Raw genomic sequence first — 20,869 nt, 5'->3', positions numbered from 1 at the left:
TGTTGATTGACTCATTTTAACGAGCTTCCTCCGCATTGTATTTTTTGTTGCAGGATGCAAACTTTACATACTTCAACACTCTCACAGAGTCTGCATACACGTTTGTTTACATTTTTGCCACTGTGTGCCGGGTGTGAATGAAGACGGGGGGGAAGATGTGATGCTGCATTCAGAGTCTCTGCTGCTGCACAGTAGGAGCGACAGACAGGTGGTAATGATCGGCTCTGAAAGGCGTTGATTTAGAATTTCAAGATCATGCTTTTTTCAAGCAGAAAAATAGCGGAATCTTCTTCCGCTTAGTGGACTGGGAATCAAAACTAGGAATTCAAATGAAAACATTTGAACAATTCCAGGAAAAGCTGACAATTATTCCCAGTTCCATTCAATCAAGCGCCTCGTGATTTTTATCTTGAGAGGCGCTATAGAAATTATATTTTCTTCTTCTTCTTCAATGCTCGATGGCTAACCCTATTTATTAGTCTAAGATGTTTGGGAGACGATGGCACAGGAGTTAAGTGCTATCCCCGTAATCGGAAGGTTGTAGGTTTGGGCCCTGCTCAGTCTGTCGCTGTTGTTGTGTCCTTGGGCAAAACACTTAACCCACTTTGTCTGCTGGATGTAGTCAGAGGGATCGGTGGCGTCTGTGTACAAAAGCCAGTGTGCCCCTGTGCAGCTGTGGCTACAATGTAGCTCATCACTACCAGAATGTGTGTGTGAATGGGTGAATGACTGATTATGTTATAAAGCTCCCTGGGGACTCTAGAAGGTGCTATATCAAATACAGGCTATTTTATCATGTTACACATATATACACACTCGCATTTACACACACATTCGAGTCTACACTTTTTTTTAATTCACCCCCCTACTAATTAAGCAACTGGAAAGCTGCACATGGCTTTTATATTGAAAATTTCCTAATGTTTTTCCAAGTTTTAAAACTAAATTCAACTGAACTCTAACAAGCCTAGAAAGCAGATCCTGTCTCAATTTTTATTTTCTTAAAATTGATAAATATTTAAATACAACACAACTAATTCCAGTGTTACTTTATAACAGCTGCCAATCAATATTTTAAAAGAAAAGTTGGCAACGTAGCTATTCCGTACCTTAGCCTGAGGTTTAGTTGCTGATCCGGATGGTTTTCCTGCAGGACCGTTTTGCTTGACGGGCGTCTTGTTGGGTTTTTTATAAGAATCTGAGCTCTGAGGAAACAAAACATCTCAAGTGAAAAATCTCAAAGCTAAAACCAGCTCAATGTACAGTTAGAAATACCCAAATGTTTACACATTAATAAATGAATCAATTACATAAATTGTTAATTGAGCCTGAGGTTGTTTTTTCATATTCATATTCAGATTAATTTATAAATGACCACACAACAAGTTGGTGGAATTTGTTTTCAGTGCAGCATGGCATGCTCACAGCTCACATATCTGTGTCTTCACACAACAGTCCACATTCAATGGCAGGAACACATAGACATTTCAGGTAAAGACTTGATTTAGTGACCGAACAGCTGTCGGGAAGAAACTGTTCCTGAAACTAACTGATCTGGTCGGTAGGGACCTGTACCGTCTTCCAGAAGGCAGCAATATATGCAATTAAAGCGAACCAGAATTATGTCAAACGCTTGTTTCATCACAGAATAGAAACATCTTTGTGTCCACCTGGACAGCAGCATGGACTAGAGACACAGCAGCGAAGTCACAGAAATCCTGTCAATCTCTCAAATCCAAAAGCATTTTTTTCTTTTAAAACACACAATGGAATGCAACCAAAACCAGAATCACAGATGTGTGTTTTACTCACAAGATCAGAAAAACAACGTTAAGCTGGTGAACACAACAAGACCTTGTGCAGACACACTTTGGAAAAGTTGTCGGCATCAAAATCTTAGTATTGTTATCAGGTAAACCATTTGGTCTGGCTGTTAGTCCACTGGCAAAGTTGGTGGAATCTCATTTAGCAGATCTGGGTTCAAATCCCACTTAATTACCAGCTCAGTGGCCTAGTAGTATGAATGTTCACGTGTAGCCTGGGACATCGGGGTTCAAATCCCAGTTGGGTCATACCAAAGACTTTTAAAATGGGACCCAATGCCTCCCTGCTTGACACTCAGCATTAAGGAGTGGGATTGGGGGTTTACACCACCAAATAGCTCCCAAGCGCAGCCACCACTGCAGCTCACCGCTCCCCACGGAGATGGGTCAAATGTGGAGATTTCACTAGTGTGATGATGACTAGTGAGGATTTAATTTCTGGTCATCTATGCATGTTGATTTAATGACAAATCAAAACACCGGATTCAATACTATTCAAGTTACGTTCATGTTTTTTTTTTTTTATTAGAAGCAGTCAGTTTTTTGTGTGTGTCTGCTCTGTCTTCTCAATCCCCAACAAGTCGTATCGGATGGGTGCTTATACTGAGCCAGGATCCTCTGGAGCTTTCTTCCTGTTAAAAGGGAGTTTTCCTCTCCTCTGTCGCTGCATGCTTTCCACTATCTCCACTCCGCTCCGCCCCCGCTTTCCACTGCTGCTCGCTTCCGAACTCAAATTATACTATACCCGCTCTACAACGTCTCCGCTCCGGTGCGGAGACCTGAGGTGCGCAAACAGGCATGCGCGGGATTTTCGAGATCTTGCGATACAGTCCGAGCAATAAATGTGGAAGTTAGATCCAAACACCCGTTGTGTGGGAGAAGCATCGAAATGAACTGTTTAATCTGCCCATCATTTGTGTTGAGAGATCAGCAGTGTTTGGATCAACAAAGTGTGACTACTTTGATAGTGGAAACTGTATTTATGGCTTACTTTTGTGCATTTAAAGTTCAACCGCCATTGATAGTTGTTAAAAATTGTTAAACCTGTGCATATGAAACAAAAAACGCTTTTTGTTTATTGATTTATTGAGAAATAACAGGTGTGCTTGCTCCCTTTCCTGTTGGGCGGTTGTGATTTCTGTCCATTGACTGCGGAGGTGCTCCGGCGTCCGGCAAAAATAGAATCGATCCTATTTTTGCCGGATGGTGAAATGGCGGGCGGCGCACTGCGCCGCATGGCCGCAGTAGTGGAACAGCTCTGATTGACTACAACGGGACCGTTTTTGCTGCAGAGTTCGTGCCGGAGCGAAGCGGAGCTAGTGGAATTTTGGGGTTAGTATGAGGATTGCTCTAAAGACATTGACACTAGTCAGTAACTCGATGCAATCTGCTTGGTTTTCTTGTATCGGAAACTTTTAACCAATTCGCATATTGAACTAAACTCACTTCACTGATAAATAGATTCAATTTGAATACTTACTTTGTTAAGTGCCATGGGATAACTCTTGTTGTGAATTGGCCTTACATAAATAAACTGAATTTAACTCATTACTCGATGTGTCTTCAAAAACATTTCCTGACACTTTGTTGTACAGTACTGAGATTTGATAACAAAAGAAAAAACATTTATCCTGCAGCACAGCTGAGTTCCCGGTCTAAAGGATAATTGCTCCCAGCCCCACTTTCTGAAGATCTGCACTTTGTTCTCATTAACGGGACAGGGTAGGAATAGAGGATTACGGCCATGCTGGGAAGGAGACGTGGGGTGTGCAAAGACTTGGATGAGAAGTCAACAGAATAAATCAACAGGTGACAGAAACGCTCAGCTGTCATCTGACCCCGAGGGAAGAATCCGCACTCACGTCGCAGGTATGTGCATCTGCCCTGCTTTGATCTTTTTGCCTGGCACCAGTTTGCATTTGGATAGCGTGCTTTAAAAGTAAAAAAAATTACAAACAGACACTGATGTAAAAAAAAATGAGGCAGATACACACATGCACCCACACACTCGTAAGCGATTGCAGTAACTCGCAAAACAAGTGTTCAAAGGGAAAAGCCAGGTGCAAAGCTGAAATGGCATGAGGAACGATAAAAAGGAGCAATCATATTAACAGTGGGATGACAGGGGGACGAAGATATGCAGTGCCTCAGAAAAATGGTTGAAGATGTTTCCCATAACAAAAACAGTTAGAAGAAAACAGTGTGTGCTTCCCTGATTATGCATTTGTGAGTGTTTGTTTGTGCAGGTGTGCATGCAGATTTAGGTTTGGGAAAACTGCGCCGGTCTCCTACTGTGTGTGAGTGTGTGTTTGTGTGTGTGTGTAGCATGACTTAGTCTTGTTGGTGAGACGGTGAGAATTCAAGCAGATTACAGAGGAGAAATCCAATCATTACACAACTCCAACCCTGTATTTTACCTCCTGAAAACAGGTGGGTACATGAGCGAACAGGATGAAAAAGTTCCATGTTTTGTCTCGTGTAAAGAGGTGGACGGTCAGCGGGTGCAGGGGTGGGCGGGGCTTGTTCTAATGAAATGCTATTACATTTAGTCAGTAGATGTTTAAATGAGGTGGAAGAAACGAGAGGAAGGACGGCAGCCACAAGAAAATGACTTGGAGGAAACTGGCTATCCTGACACCTGGTGGACAAAGCAGGACTGGAGCTGTAGCTGTAAGTTGTTTGTTGAATTTCCAGCCGGGGGCACTGTTGTCTAATCAGTAGCTGACTGATCCCATGTGAAACCAGAAGTTGCCAATTAGTTCATATGAAACACAGCTGTGTTGGTAAAGAAAATCTTTCTGCAAGGAAACACGCCCTGGCTGAGCTAGGAGATGGAACTTTGACTCAAACAAACCATCAGAATAGAGGTAGATGTTTAAGAAATGTTTGGACATTAATATTGAGTTTATTTGACTGTGCACTGAAGTATGTTGGTTGGTTTATGTGCCCAGCCCAGAGATTCTGTATTGCGTTACACAGCATTCCAATAGGATCAGATACTTGCAGCCCCTGGGAAAGCAGAGCGAGGTACATGATTTACTGCTCCTGTGATTAAGATGTTTAATTTTTGTTTGTTTGTTTGTTTTTTGGGTTGCTGTAACCATTGTTGTTCATTTAACTATTTGTATAGTTTTCATGGTCTGATGGTTGACCTCATCACCAGAAGTAATTTCAGATAAACAGAAATAAAACCTCTGCACCAGCTGAGGCGCTCATCGCTTTTTCCTTCCTTCAATCCTGGGACTGCTACAGGAGCAATTACAGAAACAACGAAAGCAGAACACCACAGAGGACGATAGTGAAAGTGTGCATGTATATTATACAGTGCTCAGCATAAATGAGTACACCCTCTTTAAAAAGTACAAATTTAATCAGTATCAACGAACCAAAGAACAATTTCCAGAATTTTCACAAGGCTGGATTTTATTGAACACTTGTTTAACTCCATAATATGAAGTTAAGGTCAATTATATAACTTGGATCACAAAATCTTCAGTTTTACTAAAATTGGTTGAAGCTAAAATGAATACACCCTACAAGAAAAACTACTACATCTAGTATTTTGTATTAGGGATCCACCGATGGATCGGCATTTGATCGTAATCGTCCAATAGCGCCCCTATCGGTTTTGATCGGAGTTTTCAAAATAGATCAAAGCAGACCGATCAGGTAGTGTTGTCACGGTAACCAGTGTAGCGGTAAACCCCGGTAAAAAAAAAAAAGTTGACAATAATAATAACCGTCTTGTTTTTTTTTAAAAACTATATTATCTTGGTGGATTACCGTGGTTGCGGTGTAGGCGCGGTGACCCTTACCAGCCACCGTATCATCTGCTGAAGTTGCCGGCGGCACATGCGCGCTTTGTTGTTTACAACCAAAACTTTCTTGAAGCTAAAGCTGAAATAATGGCCAAAAGAGGAGATGGCAGCGCTCAGGAGGACATTTTTTATCCCTCAAAGAAGACAAAGTCGGAAGTACGGGCATCTTTTGGATATTTGAAGAATGCCGAGGGAGTTTATAAAAACGGACGGCTATCCTGTTTGCAGCACGTGCAGAAAAAGTGTCTGTGAAAGGCAGCAACGCTTCAAATCTCATGACACATCTGCATGACCATCACCCACAACTCTACAGTCAACGCAAGGCAAGTTAACGTTAGCGTTTTAGCTAATATGCGTGATCCGAGGATTTGGGTTGAGGGAGAATGCAACGAGTCGCTATATAAAGCAGCCGCAGCGCCGCTACCTGCATATAAACCGTGTCACGGACACCGCCATGTTGAAATGACGCTATGCATTACGGGGCTCCCAGGGGCAGATAAGAGTTGGTCTCTCTCAGAGAATAATTATGAATTTAACAATGATTACTGCCTGATGATATTTTCCCACATCTGCAAAGCTCACTGGAAGGACACAAACCGAGGACAACATTTTCCTGATATAGGGTTTATTACTCAAGTAAGGGTAAAAAAGTATCTAATTAGAAGGCTACTTGAGTACTGAGTATCATCTGGTCTAATATTTTTAAAATGATGACATCAAACAGACAAAAAATAAGAAGTTATGGGCAAATATTGGTATTTTAAAGACTAAAGGGAAAAAATGTAAACAAATAAACAACATAATTACAAAATAACACATTTGAGGCAAAATTTAGATACAAACTGAGGACAATATTTCCTGATATACAGGGTTTATTTAATTGTGTGAAAATGTAGCACGTTTAAAAAAAATACCGCGATAATACCGAAAACTGTGGTAATTTTGGTCACAATTTTGGTCACGTGAGGTTAAACTTTCACACCGTGACAACTTTAATACAGACAATTTTAGATTAGGTTGCATTTCCTTTATTCCCAGATTATGTAGTTTGTAGCACTCATTATAATGTTGTAGAAAATTTCTGGCCAATCCACGTGATCGGTATCGGTGATCAGCATTCTTTGATATCGGTATCGTGATCGGCAACAAAAAACCTGATCGGTGCATCCCTATTTTGTATGACTACTGTGATTTTCAAGGACAGCACCAAGTCTTCTAGGTATGGAATGTAAAAGTTGGTGACATATTGCAACTTCTATCTTTTTCTTCAAAAATAACCTCTTTTAGAGCCTGGATGCTGGATGGAGAGCGATGCTCTACTTGCTGCTTCAGAATTCCCACAGGTGTTTCATTGGGTTCAGATCAGGAGACACACTTGGTCATTCAATCACCTTCACCCCTTTCTTCTTCAGAAATGCAACAGTAGCTTTAAATGTTTGTTTTAGATCATTGTTTCATTGGAAAAGTGCATGAAGACCAAGTGCACGGAGTGATGGCAGTATCCTCTCTTTCAGTATAGAGCAGTGGTCTTCAATACGGGCCTCCTCTTTGTGTGCCCCCCCCCCCCCCGAGTGCTTGGAGAAGCGTCCTCCGATCCCCTCTCTCTCACTGATCGAGTGAGCGGAGCGCGCTGCGCGACAACCCGCTCAATTAACATAATTCACAGCCCAAATCCAACAGAACCAATCGGGCTGATTGGGTTAAGGTTCGGTCTCAGGTTACAACTCCAGCGCTCAGCCCTGCGGTACCACGTAAAGGTGGACCAAAGTTTCCTACCCGGTAAATGTGGAGAACACCCACTCTGACAGATGTGGATGCTAAGCTGGTGCCGCCGTTAAAATAACACAACTACATTCCACTATAATTGATTACTCTTCTATGATGCAGAATCGTTTATGCCCGCATCTCATGCATTGATTTGATTAGGGTTTGGGCCTTGCCATACCTCATTCATACCTGTTATTATCAGCAGAGTGGACAAACAATCATAAACCAAACAAAAGCAACCCCAATAATCTAAAACAGTTACCAAAAGTCCCACCTTCAGTTAATAGTCACTCCTTCACCAGTTACTAATTAATATGGCTCTTTTAAATGTTCGCTCTCTGCTGAAAACGTTTTTAATAAATGACCTGATTTTAGATCGTAATCTTCACTGTCTGCTTTTAACAGAAACATGGCTGAGTTCAGATACACCCGTTGTTCTCACAGAGGCTTCTCCGCCAGATTTTAATTTTTCAACGAGGAGTAGCAAAAGGGGAGGCAGTACTGCTTTTATTAGTTCATCAATACTTTCTGCAAAGCCAGTTTTATTTGATCATCTTACCACTTTTGAATATACAGCGGCAGTTTTTAGCTCTCCTCAGATCTTATGTGTCAGTTTATCGGCCTCCTAAGCAGAGTGCCATTTTTATTCAAGAATTTTCAGAGTTTTTATCAATCCTGCACAACTGCTTTGAAAGGATCATTTTAGCCAGTGATTTTAATCTACATATAGATAATCCTTCTGATGCTTTTTCAAAGGAGTTTTTAAATATTCTGAGTTATATGGATTTTAGTCAGCATGTCCCACAGCCAACTCACAACAGAGGACACACCCTGGACTTGGTCATCACGTATGGCCTGTCCACCAGTGTGTCCTCTGTTATTGATATGGCTATCTCTGATCACTACTGTGTATTTTTTAGCATAACCAGTTTTATCCAGCTGGAACCGTCTGTGAGAACTGTAAGGAAGCGTCCTGAAGTGGCTGCAGGTTTCTTGAAGTTTTTAGAAAGATCCCTCCCACTCCGGTAACTGCCTCTTGTGATTTTGCTGTCAATGATTTTAACAGTAGACTGAAATCCGCTCTCGACCTGCTCGCTCCACTTAAAATCAAAAGTCTATATTCAAAACGTGCTTCTCCGTGGAGAAATTAAAATCTAAAGAAACTAAAGAGAAATTGCAGGGTTGCAGAGCGGAGATGGAGAAAGAACAAAACAACCATAAATCATCAAATATATACAGAGCTACTTAAATCATATAATAGTGCAGTGAGAAATTCAAGAAATGCATACCTTTCTAAACTCATTCTAGACAATAAACACAATCCCAGAATGCCTTTTTTCCACCATAAACATTTTAAACCGTACATCCAATTCACTTCAGAAAACACCCTCAAATGCACTCTGTGAGGAGTTTGCAGCCCACTTCAGAGGGAAGGTAGACACCATCAGACGGAATATTTTATCCTCCATGAGTAATAAGGTCTTAAATAAATCTGGATGTGTGTCTATACCAGAGGAAACACTGGACAGCTTTGTCCTGGTAGAAGCTGAGACTCTTGATAAAGTTTTCTCCTCAGAGAGACCCACCACGTGTTCTGGACCCAATTCCAACTTCGCTTTTTAAACAATGTTATGGATGTTTAAGTGATGAGATTTTAACCCTGATGAACTGCTCCCTTCAGACAGGGGTCTTTCCTGCTGCCTTTAAAAGGGCGGTGGTGAGGCCCCTGTTGAAGAAGAGCAATTTAGATATTAATGAATTAAACGATTATCGGCCGATATCTAACTTGCCATTTTTAAGCAACATTTTAGAAAAGTTGGTTTTAAATCAACTAAATGATTTTTAAACACTCATAATGTCTTAGAGACATTTTAGTCTGGTTTTAGGGTGAACCACAGCACCGAGACGGCCCTTCTGAAGATTTTAAATGATTTGAGTAAATTATGACAAACGGAAGTTGACAGTGTTGGTCCTACTGGATCTAAGTTCTGCCTTCGATACAGTAGACCACACTATTATTTTAACTCGTTTAAAACAGATCGGCCTCTCTGGTGCTGTGCATAGATGGTTCACATCCTACCTCACAGACAGGACTTTCATGGTGAGTTTGGATACCTGTTCCTCTAGGGTCCATGGGATTACATGTGGTGTGCCCCAGGGTTCAATTTTAGGCCCAGTGCTTTTTAATCTTTATATGCTTCCTCTTGGCGGTGTCATCAGGAGACACGGGGTTAACTTTCACAGTTATGCTGATGATACACAGTTGTACATCTCCATGTCTCCTGATGACTCTCGGCCAATGGATGCACTTTAACTGTATTTTAGACATCAAATCCTGGATGGCAGAGAACTTTCTCCAGCTCAACCAGGACAAAACTGAAGTTTTAGTCATTGGTCCTGAGGCCCATAGCGAGAAGCTTTTACCGGAATTACAATCTCTGTCTTTTAATCCATCTGAACAAGTGAAGAACCTGGGTGTGATTTTTGACTCTGAGCTGACTTTTCTCCCACACATTAAAAATATCACAAAAATAGGTTTTCATCATCTAAAGAACATCGCCAGAGTCCGCCCCATTCTCTCTCGGGCCAATACGGAGATGCTGATGCATGCTTTTATCACCAGTAGAATAGACTACTGCAATGCCCTGCTTTCGGGTCTTCCCAAAGAGCATCTCAGGCTTACAACTTCTACAAAATTCGGCAGCACATGTCCTGATGAAGACCAGGAGGCGGGAGCACATTACACCAGTTTTAGAATCATTGCATTGGCTCCCCGTATGTTTCAGGATCATTTTTAAGGTTCTTCTAACAGTTTTTAAGTGTCTTAACGGTCTTGGGCCTTCTTATCTCTCAGAACTGTTTTTACCATATGAACCCTCACGGCCTCTGCGCTTCTCTGGCAGGCGTCTCCTGGTCATCCCTAAAGTCAGGACACACACTCATGGCAAGGCGTCCTTCCAGTGTTATGGCCCTCGCCTCTGGAACAAGCTGCCAGAGGACCTCAGGGCCGCAGAGAACGTTCATGTTTTTAAGTCCAGGCTCAAGACCCATCTTTTTAGGTCAGCTTTTACCTAAATATTTACTACAGTTTTATTTCTCGTTTTACATAATTATATTTTATTGCATGCTTTGCATGTTTTATACAATTATATTTTAGCATTTTTTATTATTTAATATTATTATTTTACTGTCTATATGATTTTATTTATTATTTTCTAACTGTTGTCATTTATATTAGCTCTTTTATTATATTTTTACTCATTTTAATCCAGTGTTTCCTCTGTAGGGGCCCTCTGCTCCGGGAGCGGTGATCGACTGTAGCTTTCTGGGCGCTCTATAGGTTGTGTTTAAGTGGAGGTAAGGGTCTATTGGGCCATTCCCATCTGTACCGGGTCGGCCCGGGCCGGGTAGCGTAGGTTGTTTACATATCTGGGTGGCCTGGTATTTTTCCGGGCCAACCAAGGCTCATTCTCAGCCCTTTTCTTGAGGGGGTCTGCTTCAGGCCAACCAGGGCCAACACACCCACTGCTGACAGCAAATTCACACCTTCCATTAGAGCAAGCCTCTGATTGGTGGGTAGAATCAGCCCACATGGGCTTAAGGCAAGGATGTGTGGAATCAACCGGGCCAGGCTGGGGCCGACTGGGGCTACCCAGCCCGGGCCGACCTGGTACAGATGGGAATGGCCCATTAGTGTGGAAGACCTGATGCTGCCGGGGCAGACGGCAACTCTGATGGCGTTTCCTTGCCTTACCTTACTTGGCTCATCTGGACTCAGCTAAATATATATATATAATTTTTTACGTGTGTGTGTGTGTGTGTGTGTGTGTGTGTGTGTGTGTGTGTGTGTGTGCGTGCTTGCATATGTCTGTTAATGTTTTTAACCTGTTATGGGAATCTGGGGTCATTTTGTAAAGGACTTTGAGTATTTGAAAAGCGCTTTATAAATAAATCTGATTGATTGATATTTTCCTCAGCTTTATCTATCCTACACCTCCCGGTCGGCTGTCGGGGGTGAGGGGTGCACGCAGGGTTTGGGGGCCACAAAGAGAGGGCCCGCGGGCCGCCATTTGAGGACCTTTGAGCTAGCGGGTCGGAGTTCGGTTGAACTACTCAAGTACTCCGATATCCGTTCTCTTTGCTGTATCCCAGGAAAAAAAATCTAACAGACTAGCAGAGGCTTCAGAAGCTACATCTGACTGATGACACATTATTCTCTGCTATAACGCCAACACAGAAACACCAGAGTTGGGGGTTGTGTTCTATAGCTGCTTCTGCAGATCTCCTTGTGAAACATCACCAGCTGCCCACGGCTTAGACCGGAAGCTAGTTTCTGTTTTTACCATACCAGTCAATAACTTCAGATTTTCTTTAAATTCCAGCTGTGAAAATCCAAAAATCCTTTTCATCTGAGGTTTTAGTACTTCTTTACAAATGCTGTTCAAAGGAATTTTGCCTCTGGCCAATATCTTTAAATTTCTGGATCACTTTTGCTACCGTATTTTCACCGATATGTAAAGCTTTGCTGATCTTCTTGAAGCCCTCACCTTTTTTGTGAAAAGAAATGATTTCCTATCTCAGATTTTGTGACATTTCTCTTCCTTGTGGAGCCATTACGGACCCAGGTTCCAGTTCAATTCAATTCCCCCACCCCGCAGGGACAGCATAAAATGGGAAGGGCTTTCCTTTGTCACCTGTCTACTGGACACCTCTTAAGTGTGGCTTTTATCCTAAGAATATAATTAGGGTGTACACATTTTTGCAACATGGGCTTAAATGGATTTGTTAGGAAAATCACTTTTTTGTGTGAAAAACATGTTTGCAATCAATGGCCCACATTTGTGGGAGTTTTTTGTAGTTTGGTATTGCATAGAAAAACAAATTGTGTGTGTGTGTGTGTGTGTGTATATATATATATATATATATATATATATATATATATATATATATAATATAGCTAGACGACGTAGAAAAAAGTTATCGATAAAATCAATCATATTGATCGTTATTTGGGTTGCAGCTATCGAATATTTTAGTATTCGAACATTGCATCGAATCCTCCGTCGATTAATGGAATATTCTATTTGACGATGTTTCAAGTGAAAAGAGACTGGTCTGCTGCTAAAGGTATGAAAATAAAACTGAAAAAATGATATTAGGCTCAATAACAAAGTGGTGTTGTCTAGTTCCTCTTTCCCAGCTGATATTTCTAGTTAATAAATATTTTGGGAACAAAATTTTACTTACATTTCATTAACATTTTAGGTTTTTATTAATATCACTCATCCTGGTCAAAATAACACATCTTAATACATCCGCAGATGATCAGTAGAATTAAATTCTTTCATTAACATGTTAAGTAGTAAGCTACTGGGTCTGTGTTTTGATTGGTCAGGAGTAATGACTCTAGTATGAAGCTACCTGAAAGTTTATAGTGGAAAAAATAAACTTTTTATTGACGTTTTAGTGTGTGTGTTTGTGTGTGTGTGTGTGTGTGTGTGTGTGTTCATTCTCACAAATTCACAGTTTAATCATACAAAGTTTTTTCCTGCAAATATGTGACATTAATCTTAAAATTTCAGAAATTTTTCACAAAATGTAATTTTTTAAAATATTTTTGCTTGAAGAAAGACCCTAATGAGCCACCACACAAAACAGACCATGCTTACCTTTTTGACTTTGTCCACAATTTTCTGAGGCTTCACGTCATCTTCATCACTCTCGTCATCACTACAACAAGATGGTAACAGAACCTGGATAAGTTGAACACTGGTAGACCCTCCTTTATAAATCATAAAACATTTAATTCAAAATGACCAAAATCATACTCGTCATTGTCCTCTTCGCTGTCTTCTTCGTCGTCCTCATCTGAATCCGTTTTTACTTTTTTCTGAAGAGAAGAAGAATTATTTTTCAGCTAATGATCATCTGCAAAAATATGGTTTTAAAAATACTCTAAATCAGATTTAGAGGATTTTTAAACACCCGCCCTGCCTGACTTGTAATTAACGACGGGACGGCTTTGAAATCTGATGGCAAATGTGATTATTGCACAAATTTTTCAGCAAGGATGTTTTACTGGAAACACACGGAATGGATTCATTGCTCAGGTTGCAGCTCGAATCCCCGTTTCTGATCTCGGCAGCTGCAGGTGGATGAGGACATGCTTCTAAAGAAGACGGGGTGATGTTGGGTTATACAGACCTGGTTTCAGAAAAACATCCTCCGTAAAATCTGGCTGACAGTAAAGTCCTGTCTGCAGTAATAGCTCGTTAACGCAAAATAAACGCTATTCGTTTATGAACACATGATGACCACACGCTTCCAATCTCTGAACATCTCCTGAGATTTACTTTCAACGAATTTCCCTCAACAGTTTCAGCTGATCGTCCCATTTAGTAATAAAACATGATTTTTAAAGCTCCGTCTCCCTTTCTGCTCTGTTCTGCACACAGCCGTCAGACCCACACATCGGCTGACCCAGAGGCAGGGAAAAAGGTAAATTATTTTAATACTGTAAAAAAAATCGCAGCAAAGCATGTTACTCACAATTATTGAAGTAAAATTTAACTATCATGAGCAAAAAAAAAAACCATAAAAATTGTTAAATTAATCAGGAAAGCAGGAATTTTTTTATTTTAACCTTTTTTACTTTAGATGAAACAATTAAGAATGTTGTGTTTTCCTCACATTTAGCTTGTTTTTTATTCGTAATAATTTCAGCTTTATTCATCTTATAACTGTTATGTGGCATTGTTTAGAAAATATAATTACTCGCAAGGTTTTGTACATTACATTAAACGTTCTCTACATGTCAGTTTGGGAAGTTTTTGTTCATTTATGACAAAACTGCTGAACACTATGAAAAACCGACATTGCTGCTTAGGGCAGGGCACAGGGTCAAGGCCTGAACAGGAGCAGGTTCGCTGTTCCTGATCCATTCTAAACAGACCACCAAATCATTTACATAAAGTTGATTTGTTATTCATTATCTGAAAGTATCTGATTCAAAATGTTTTGTTTAGATTTTCTGAATGTCACTTTTTTCCTTGTACTTCATAAGAATATTGATGTATTGAAATAGAGAAATCTACTTGTGAATACAATGCATGCTAATATAGTAATAACTATATTATTACTATAGTAATATAGTAATAATATACCGTAAATCCTCTATTACAGGCCGGCATTCAATTAAAGGCCGGGTCTCCAATTCTGGCCGGTGTCTGAGTCAGCGGAGGTAAATAATGGCCGGTCTCTTATTGTGGCCGGATGGCATGTGGTAACAAGCAAGTACGAGCGTCCCAGCGGCAGGGTTGTAGTCCCCAAAACAACCAGCAGGAGGCAGTAATAGATCACGCAGACCTTTTTTTAGGCCTTTTCTTCAAGGCTTTGTAACGCTACAGACACGATCCTCTATCATGCTCCTACCACACAGAGTCACGGTGTCAGTTAACCATGCTAATTCAACCCGCTCCACAGAACACACATCACCTTCCCTGTGGCTTACATAACACTCACACAACACGCAAATCAGCACATAGGAACTAGCAGAACGATAGGAAACACATATAACACAATACCCAGAATGCACCTGGCTTACAACCCCAGCCAGGTCATTACACTATCAAGTTCAAAGAGAACGTGCTGATTATGCTGCAGAACACTCTGGAGAGCAGCAGTAGGGGGTGTATGAACTACAGCAATCCCTCGTTTATCGCGGTAGATGCGTTCCAGACCTGGCCGCGATAGGTGAAAATCCGCGAAGTAGGGACTCCCAGCATGCCCCTCGCGGGGATTCCCTTCACGTCGCACCTACGTCACAAACCGTGGCTATAAACGGAAGTCGCCTTTCCAGCTCACCACTCAGTCATCGTTTCTTCAGATTCACGATCAGAGTTTCGAACCTACCGATCAATCCAACGAACTATCAGCTCATAGTAAGTTATCTTACTTACTTCTGGAAAGCCCGGCATTTCCGTGTCACTTCGTTGACGCTCGAACGCTCGGGGGTTTCCTAGAGCAGCCGGCGTTTCACCGACGCCATCACTTCCGCGTCTGTGAAACCACGCTTCCTATTGAATTATCGTATGATCACATTCTCTTTTTGGGGGTAAAACTCAAGTGCCAGACCGTAGGTACTGACACGCGATCGTTCATGTCGGTTCATTTCCTTTAATGTTTTCTGTCTTTTATTTGCGCCTGATGTGTATCGCTGCTGTGGAGCGGGGCGCATCAACTTGTCCTCCGACGCACAGATCACAGCAGGGAGCGCTCAGCTGTTTTCGCGGTCGGTAGATCTGCCTCCTGAGCACGGCCACAGTAACAATCAGGTGTCGCCACCTCAAAAACTAATTTAACACGCGATCGTTCATGTCCGTTCATTTCCTTTAATGCTTTCTGTCTTTTATTTGCGCCTGATGCGTTTCACTGCATGCTGTGGAGCGGGGCGCTGCGGGCATCACCTTGTCCTCCGACGCACTGATCACTGATACGGCCGCCAAACAGCAAGCGCTCCCCTGTTTTTGCGGTCGGTAGATCTTTTAGAACTGCAGTTCAAAGGTAACTCATGAGGTGAATATATATGAACCCAGGTAGCAGTTTTTCTTTAGGATTGAGAGGAGATGCAGGAAGATAATAAACAGACAGGACAGAAAAATAGTCAAATAAAAACAAGTTAGTTTTTGTACCTGCTGTTGCAACAAACAGACAACATTGAAGGTCATCAGAAGTGAGGAACAGAAAATGAAATAATTATTTTAATGTTTAGAGCAGCAGGAACTCCGAGAGGCTGCAGGTGCATCAGTGAGTTTGGGGCTGCTGCGCAGGGGGAGGGGGGAGAGGGCTGAAGCAGGAACTACCGTTGTTAAAATAAATGTGTTTAACTTTGAAAATGTGGGCGCAATTTTAATTGTCAAAAACTCCAGCGAACCATTAGTTCATTTTGCTCAAATAGAAATAGATGCCTGCCTCTAATACTGGCCCTCCTTCCAATAAAGGCCTGGAGCTTGATGAGCTTGAGTCAAATACAGGCCCGGGCCTGTATTAGAGGATTTACGGTATTACTATATTTTTAGCATAAGCATATTCACACATGGAAGGTACACATGTGAATAAATTGGATGGCGGTAAGTCTTTGGTGCTTTTATTGTGTAGCTCACGAGTCAAAAAAGGTTTGAGACCCCGGCTCTAAAGGATGCAAAAAGGAAAGTTGATCACCGCAGGAGGCTTCTTCACTAGTGACTGGCTCGCAGGCCGCTTCACAGGAGAGGAGTTGTTTTCCTCCTCTTCATCGTCAGACTCCTTCACACCTATAAAATAAGCAGAGGCAGGAGAAAGGGGCAGCATACTGCGATGAAGGCTTAACCTGATTTATCAAGATGGCCACAAAGAATTTACAGAAGATTTTAGCAAAACTGAAATCCCTCGTCATGCTTTACAGGGCTTGTAAATTCCTACTACTGTAGAAGTCTGAGATTCACTAAAACATTCCTATAAAACAGAAATGTAATGAGTGAGGTATTTGATAGTCTATTTAGGAGAAATTGTCCAGAGATCTTTTCAACTTACTGACAAAATGCTGCCCGCTAATGTGGACCGGACCAGAACCCGACACAAGACGAAAGGTAACCGGAGGTGTGATCTCAAATCCACCTAAATTCAACTGGACAACATAACACAAACATTACGATGATGATGTCATCAAGACACTCAGAAACACAGACCTTAGCTTTACAGAAATGTTAGTGTTGACTCACGGAGGGCAGGACAGATGGTTTCAGCACGGCAAGCGGCACTTTGGAGGTCTTTGCGTTGTAAGTGAGCCCCTCGATTTCCACCATGTGGAACTTGTCCTCAGCTTCAGCTCCCAGACACACCTGGGACAAAACCAAAGGTGTCTATAACTTTTAAATGGGCCTTTATAACACAATTCTGCTTAGAGACTGTATTTGGACAACTAGATCATGTTTACCAGACTCTGATGGTGTGTCTGAGAGGTGGAGGTGTTGAGAAGAGGCTCTTTAAAAGAACAGATTAGCTTTGATTTCACTTCTGGTTAAATTACAAATATTAATGAAAATGTGCTCTAAATTGCATCTTACTCTACACCTTCTTCATGTATTGAGTTAAATTATTAAGCAAAACTGAATTTGTGCCCCAACTTCTTTACAACTTTCTCCAAGCATATGTCTCTAAACACACAAGCTTAGAATGAAAACCTTACAGGAAATTACACTGCTGTGAATATTTGACCCAACCTGTAATCAACACATTTATTAACAGAAAACATCAGCAAGTCTTAGGTTGTATGTGCATGTGTGAGGGAGGGAGTGTGTGACTGTGTTTGTGTATGACTGTATGTCAGGTGGGGCCTTTGACTCCTCCCCTCTCCTGGGACTTCTTTTGATGATACACATCTTCGTCTCCCCTCCCTCTGCCACACTTGGTGTGGAGTGTGGTGCCTTGGTCTGCCTGAGTGTTCGCAGCTCACGGGTCGGGGGTTTAAGATTTTTGGCGTCTGCCTGATTAATCCCGGTGGCTGTCTGGTGGGATATGGGTCCCTGGACTCTGCTGGGTCCCCAACGGGGCTGGTCGCCCCTGGGTCCCGGGTCACTGGGTTCCGGGCTCGGCCGGCTAGGGGGTGGGAGGCTGCGGGCGGGCCTGTGGCTTGTGGGCTTGATATCTCCCAGGACTCTGCCGGCTGCTGGTTATGACCCCCCGGGGCAATCCTCTGCGCCTCTTGAGGGGGGCAGGGGCTTTTCTGGTCGCAGTCTCCCTGGGGTCCCTGTGCTCTGGGGCAGCTCCTGGATCTCTGAGACTTGGAGCTCCCTCCATCTCCTACACATCTATGGGGGCAGATCTGTGGCCCCTCACACTCTCTATTGGATGCTCCTATAGAGAAACCTTACATAAACAAGTGCGTGTACACACACAGGTGCTCACATGGTGCTCTCATAAGTATGGACTTGGGCATGTTCAACACAGGTCTTAAGCCCCCCTCCAACCCCAACCCCTTGTCTTTTCCTTTCTCTTTCACCTCTGTCTCCGTGTCTGGCCGGAATTACGAAGCATTCAAAAAACACTGACAAAGTTTTAAGTATCAGGCGTGACATTAAAGCAGAGGCTTTGATGCTCCACCTGAGAGTAAATCTGTAAGGCTTGTTCCCAGAATTCAGACATCAATTCTGTTTGCTTCACAGCCAGACAGGACACAAAAAAAAAAAAAAAAACAGAAAACATCAACAAAAAACCTTAGGAACATTTTAACTCGAGGTGAATTTGTTTAATTTTCATGTACCACATTTTCTGCAACTTTGTGTTTTCAAATGAGTCCCATCTTTGTTTCTGCAGCATTTTATGATAATTGTAGCAGTTTGTTTATTCACTGCAGTCTGCAGGTTCTGAGGTGTCTCCTTATAACAGAAATGGCAGGAACTTGAGGAAGTATCAGATTCAATATTAAAATAAATTTTTATCACTTTCCAAATGTTGTAATAGATGGAGATTCTACAGCAGAATGGCCCTATTTCATCTCAGTAACTAAAAACAAACCGAATGAACGCTAAATCAGGTCAATGTTAAAAGCCTGTTACTTTTATCAACGCTTTGTTAGTGCTCTTGTCTCAACGTTATGAAAGACTGACACCATAGCATTTCTTTCATTACATTAACATTTACATAAATCACTGAGGTGCTGTTTAATGCTTCATCTTTAACTGGATATTAATAAAGGAATAACTGAAATCGCTGTGAAGTTTAAACTCTTCTTTTACAGAAATAATGTTTCTGTATATGGGTAAAACACCTCATTAAAAAGTCTTTTTTTTTTTTTTGGTTATTAATGTGTGGTTCTAGCAGGTTTCGTGGCCCTATAGTAATTACATTTAATAGAAATGGCAAACATAGCTCATCTGCAGACTCTTCAGTTCAGTCACTCTGTATGGAAATTGTTTCGGTCTCAACAACACTGGTGTGCAAATGTTTAGATCGAACAATTAGAAACTCGCTGAATAACGGCAGACACAGTTCCTTACTGCTTTCAGTGACAGCTGCTGTTCTGCATCGTCGTCATCTATGTCAACTTTGAACTCCCGTTTGTCCGATTTCAGTGTACAACCTGAGGAGAGACGATACGTGCAGTTTAACCCCACGCTTCACCTGCATTCATCAAACATGCACAAATGAAGCTTGCAGCTTCACATCTGGCAGTGGGAGCCACACGTTTCACGAGGCCAGCTAACAAAAGAGCGGAACTGGCGCGAGAGGAGGCGAACAGAACCGTCATTTGTGCAGCTAGCTTAACCTGCTTTAAAATGTCTAAAGGTCATATATTCAACATGGTACCAAAACTGATTGTGCGACTTCTTTGCTTAATTTTTGTTGAAACAGACAAGCTCACCAAACAAGTACATCTGTGGTCTGCTCAAATCTGAGTTACGGTCCTCCATCTTCTTAGTTGGGGGTGATTCTTCCGGAAACCCCTCTGACGGACGGCTCTATTAACCAATAGAGAGGTAAGACGTAATGACGTAGGACACAGTTTTGCCCTAAAGAAAGATGGGACAAAAAGTGGTTGTTTTGTTGTTTGAACACTAGAGGGGGGCAGTGTAATGTAGATTGAGAACTGCTTTTATAATCAGAAAAGAGAATTAGGGTTAAAAGAGATATAAGTACCGATGGAGATAGGCACCAGCCCCTCCGCGACCCTATACGTGGACAGGCGGGTTCAGACAATGGCTGGCTGGATGGAAGAGATATACGTATTACTGCTTAGGTAAGTTCCTACATTGACCCGGAATTGTTTTGAATCAACAATGGTTGTGTTAGGAAATACGTTAAAATAAGAATGTACTCACTTGCTTCTGATTGTTTTTTCAATTTTAATTTCTCTTTTTACAATTTAATGCAGAGAAAAATGATCCCAGAATGTTGTGACGACTATTTTATTTAAATACTCTTTGCTTAGCCTACTGTCTTCAGAAATATTATTTATTTTTATAGTTGAAAAACGTGGTTATTCAATTGAATGTTTTAAGTACTTCTGGCATATACTTTTTTTTATCCAAAAGGGTTCGAATGAAGTGAACTGGATTTCTTTCTTTAAGAAACCAAAAAAGTTCCCAAAAAAGTTCAGTTGCCTTCTTTTGAACCCTGGCCTGAATGACTGAGAACCTCCACCAGCACAATTGTTTTAATGTTTTTTTGTCCAAAGTACCTTTTATTTTTTCTTTGCTCCTCTTGTAATTGCTCCTGTGACACCAACATTTCCCCACTGAAGGACAATAAAAGGGTTTTCTATTCTATATTTGTTATCAAAGTGCTCAACTTTATTATTATTATTATTGCTGTTGTTGCTGATGATGACACGTTTTATTTTTATTGTATTTAAGCGCTCGCTCTTGTTATGCTTTTCCATCTAATCCTCAATTTATGACTATTTCGTAAATATGTGTATATTTT

At 41.5% G+C, this 20,869-nt stretch overlaps 1 protein-coding gene across 3 annotated transcripts in view; it reads right to left on the bottom strand.

Moving 5' to 3' along the window:
• npm1b (nucleophosmin 1b) overlaps positions 1-19,925 on the bottom strand; it is a 37,969-nt gene extending 18,044 nt beyond the window's left edge. The window contains exons 1-8 of one of the 3 annotated variants that reach the window (XM_015975685.3): positions 19,809-19,925; positions 19,444-19,526; positions 17,167-17,286; positions 16,979-17,072; positions 16,628-16,719; positions 13,237-13,298; positions 13,078-13,138; positions 1,110-1,205 (exon numbers count right to left, since the gene is read on the bottom strand). In XM_015975685.3, the coding sequence (XP_015831171.1) occupies positions 1,110-1,205; positions 13,078-13,138; positions 13,237-13,298; positions 16,628-16,719; positions 16,979-17,072; positions 17,167-17,286; positions 19,444-19,526; positions 19,809-19,857 (657 nt within the window). In that variant the 5' untranslated portion in view covers positions 19,858-19,925. Of the gene's footprint in view, positions 1-1,109; positions 1,206-13,077; positions 13,139-13,236; positions 13,299-16,627; positions 16,720-16,978; positions 17,073-17,166; positions 17,287-17,381; positions 17,583-19,443; positions 19,527-19,808 lie in introns of those variants that run through there. The other 2 variants (XM_054739354.2, XM_070554855.1) reach the window with 2 other exon arrangements.
• Between the last annotated feature and the right edge of the window lie 944 nt (positions 19,926-20,869).

This window comes from Nothobranchius furzeri, chromosome 1 (assembly GCF_043380555.1).
Source record: "Nothobranchius furzeri strain GRZ-AD chromosome 1, NfurGRZ-RIMD1, whole genome shotgun sequence".
Classification (NCBI taxonomy): domain Eukaryota; kingdom Metazoa; phylum Chordata; class Actinopteri; order Cyprinodontiformes; family Nothobranchiidae; genus Nothobranchius; species Nothobranchius furzeri.
The sequence above is the reverse complement of the archived record's forward strand: the minus strand, read 5'-3'. Positions and strand labels throughout refer to the sequence as shown.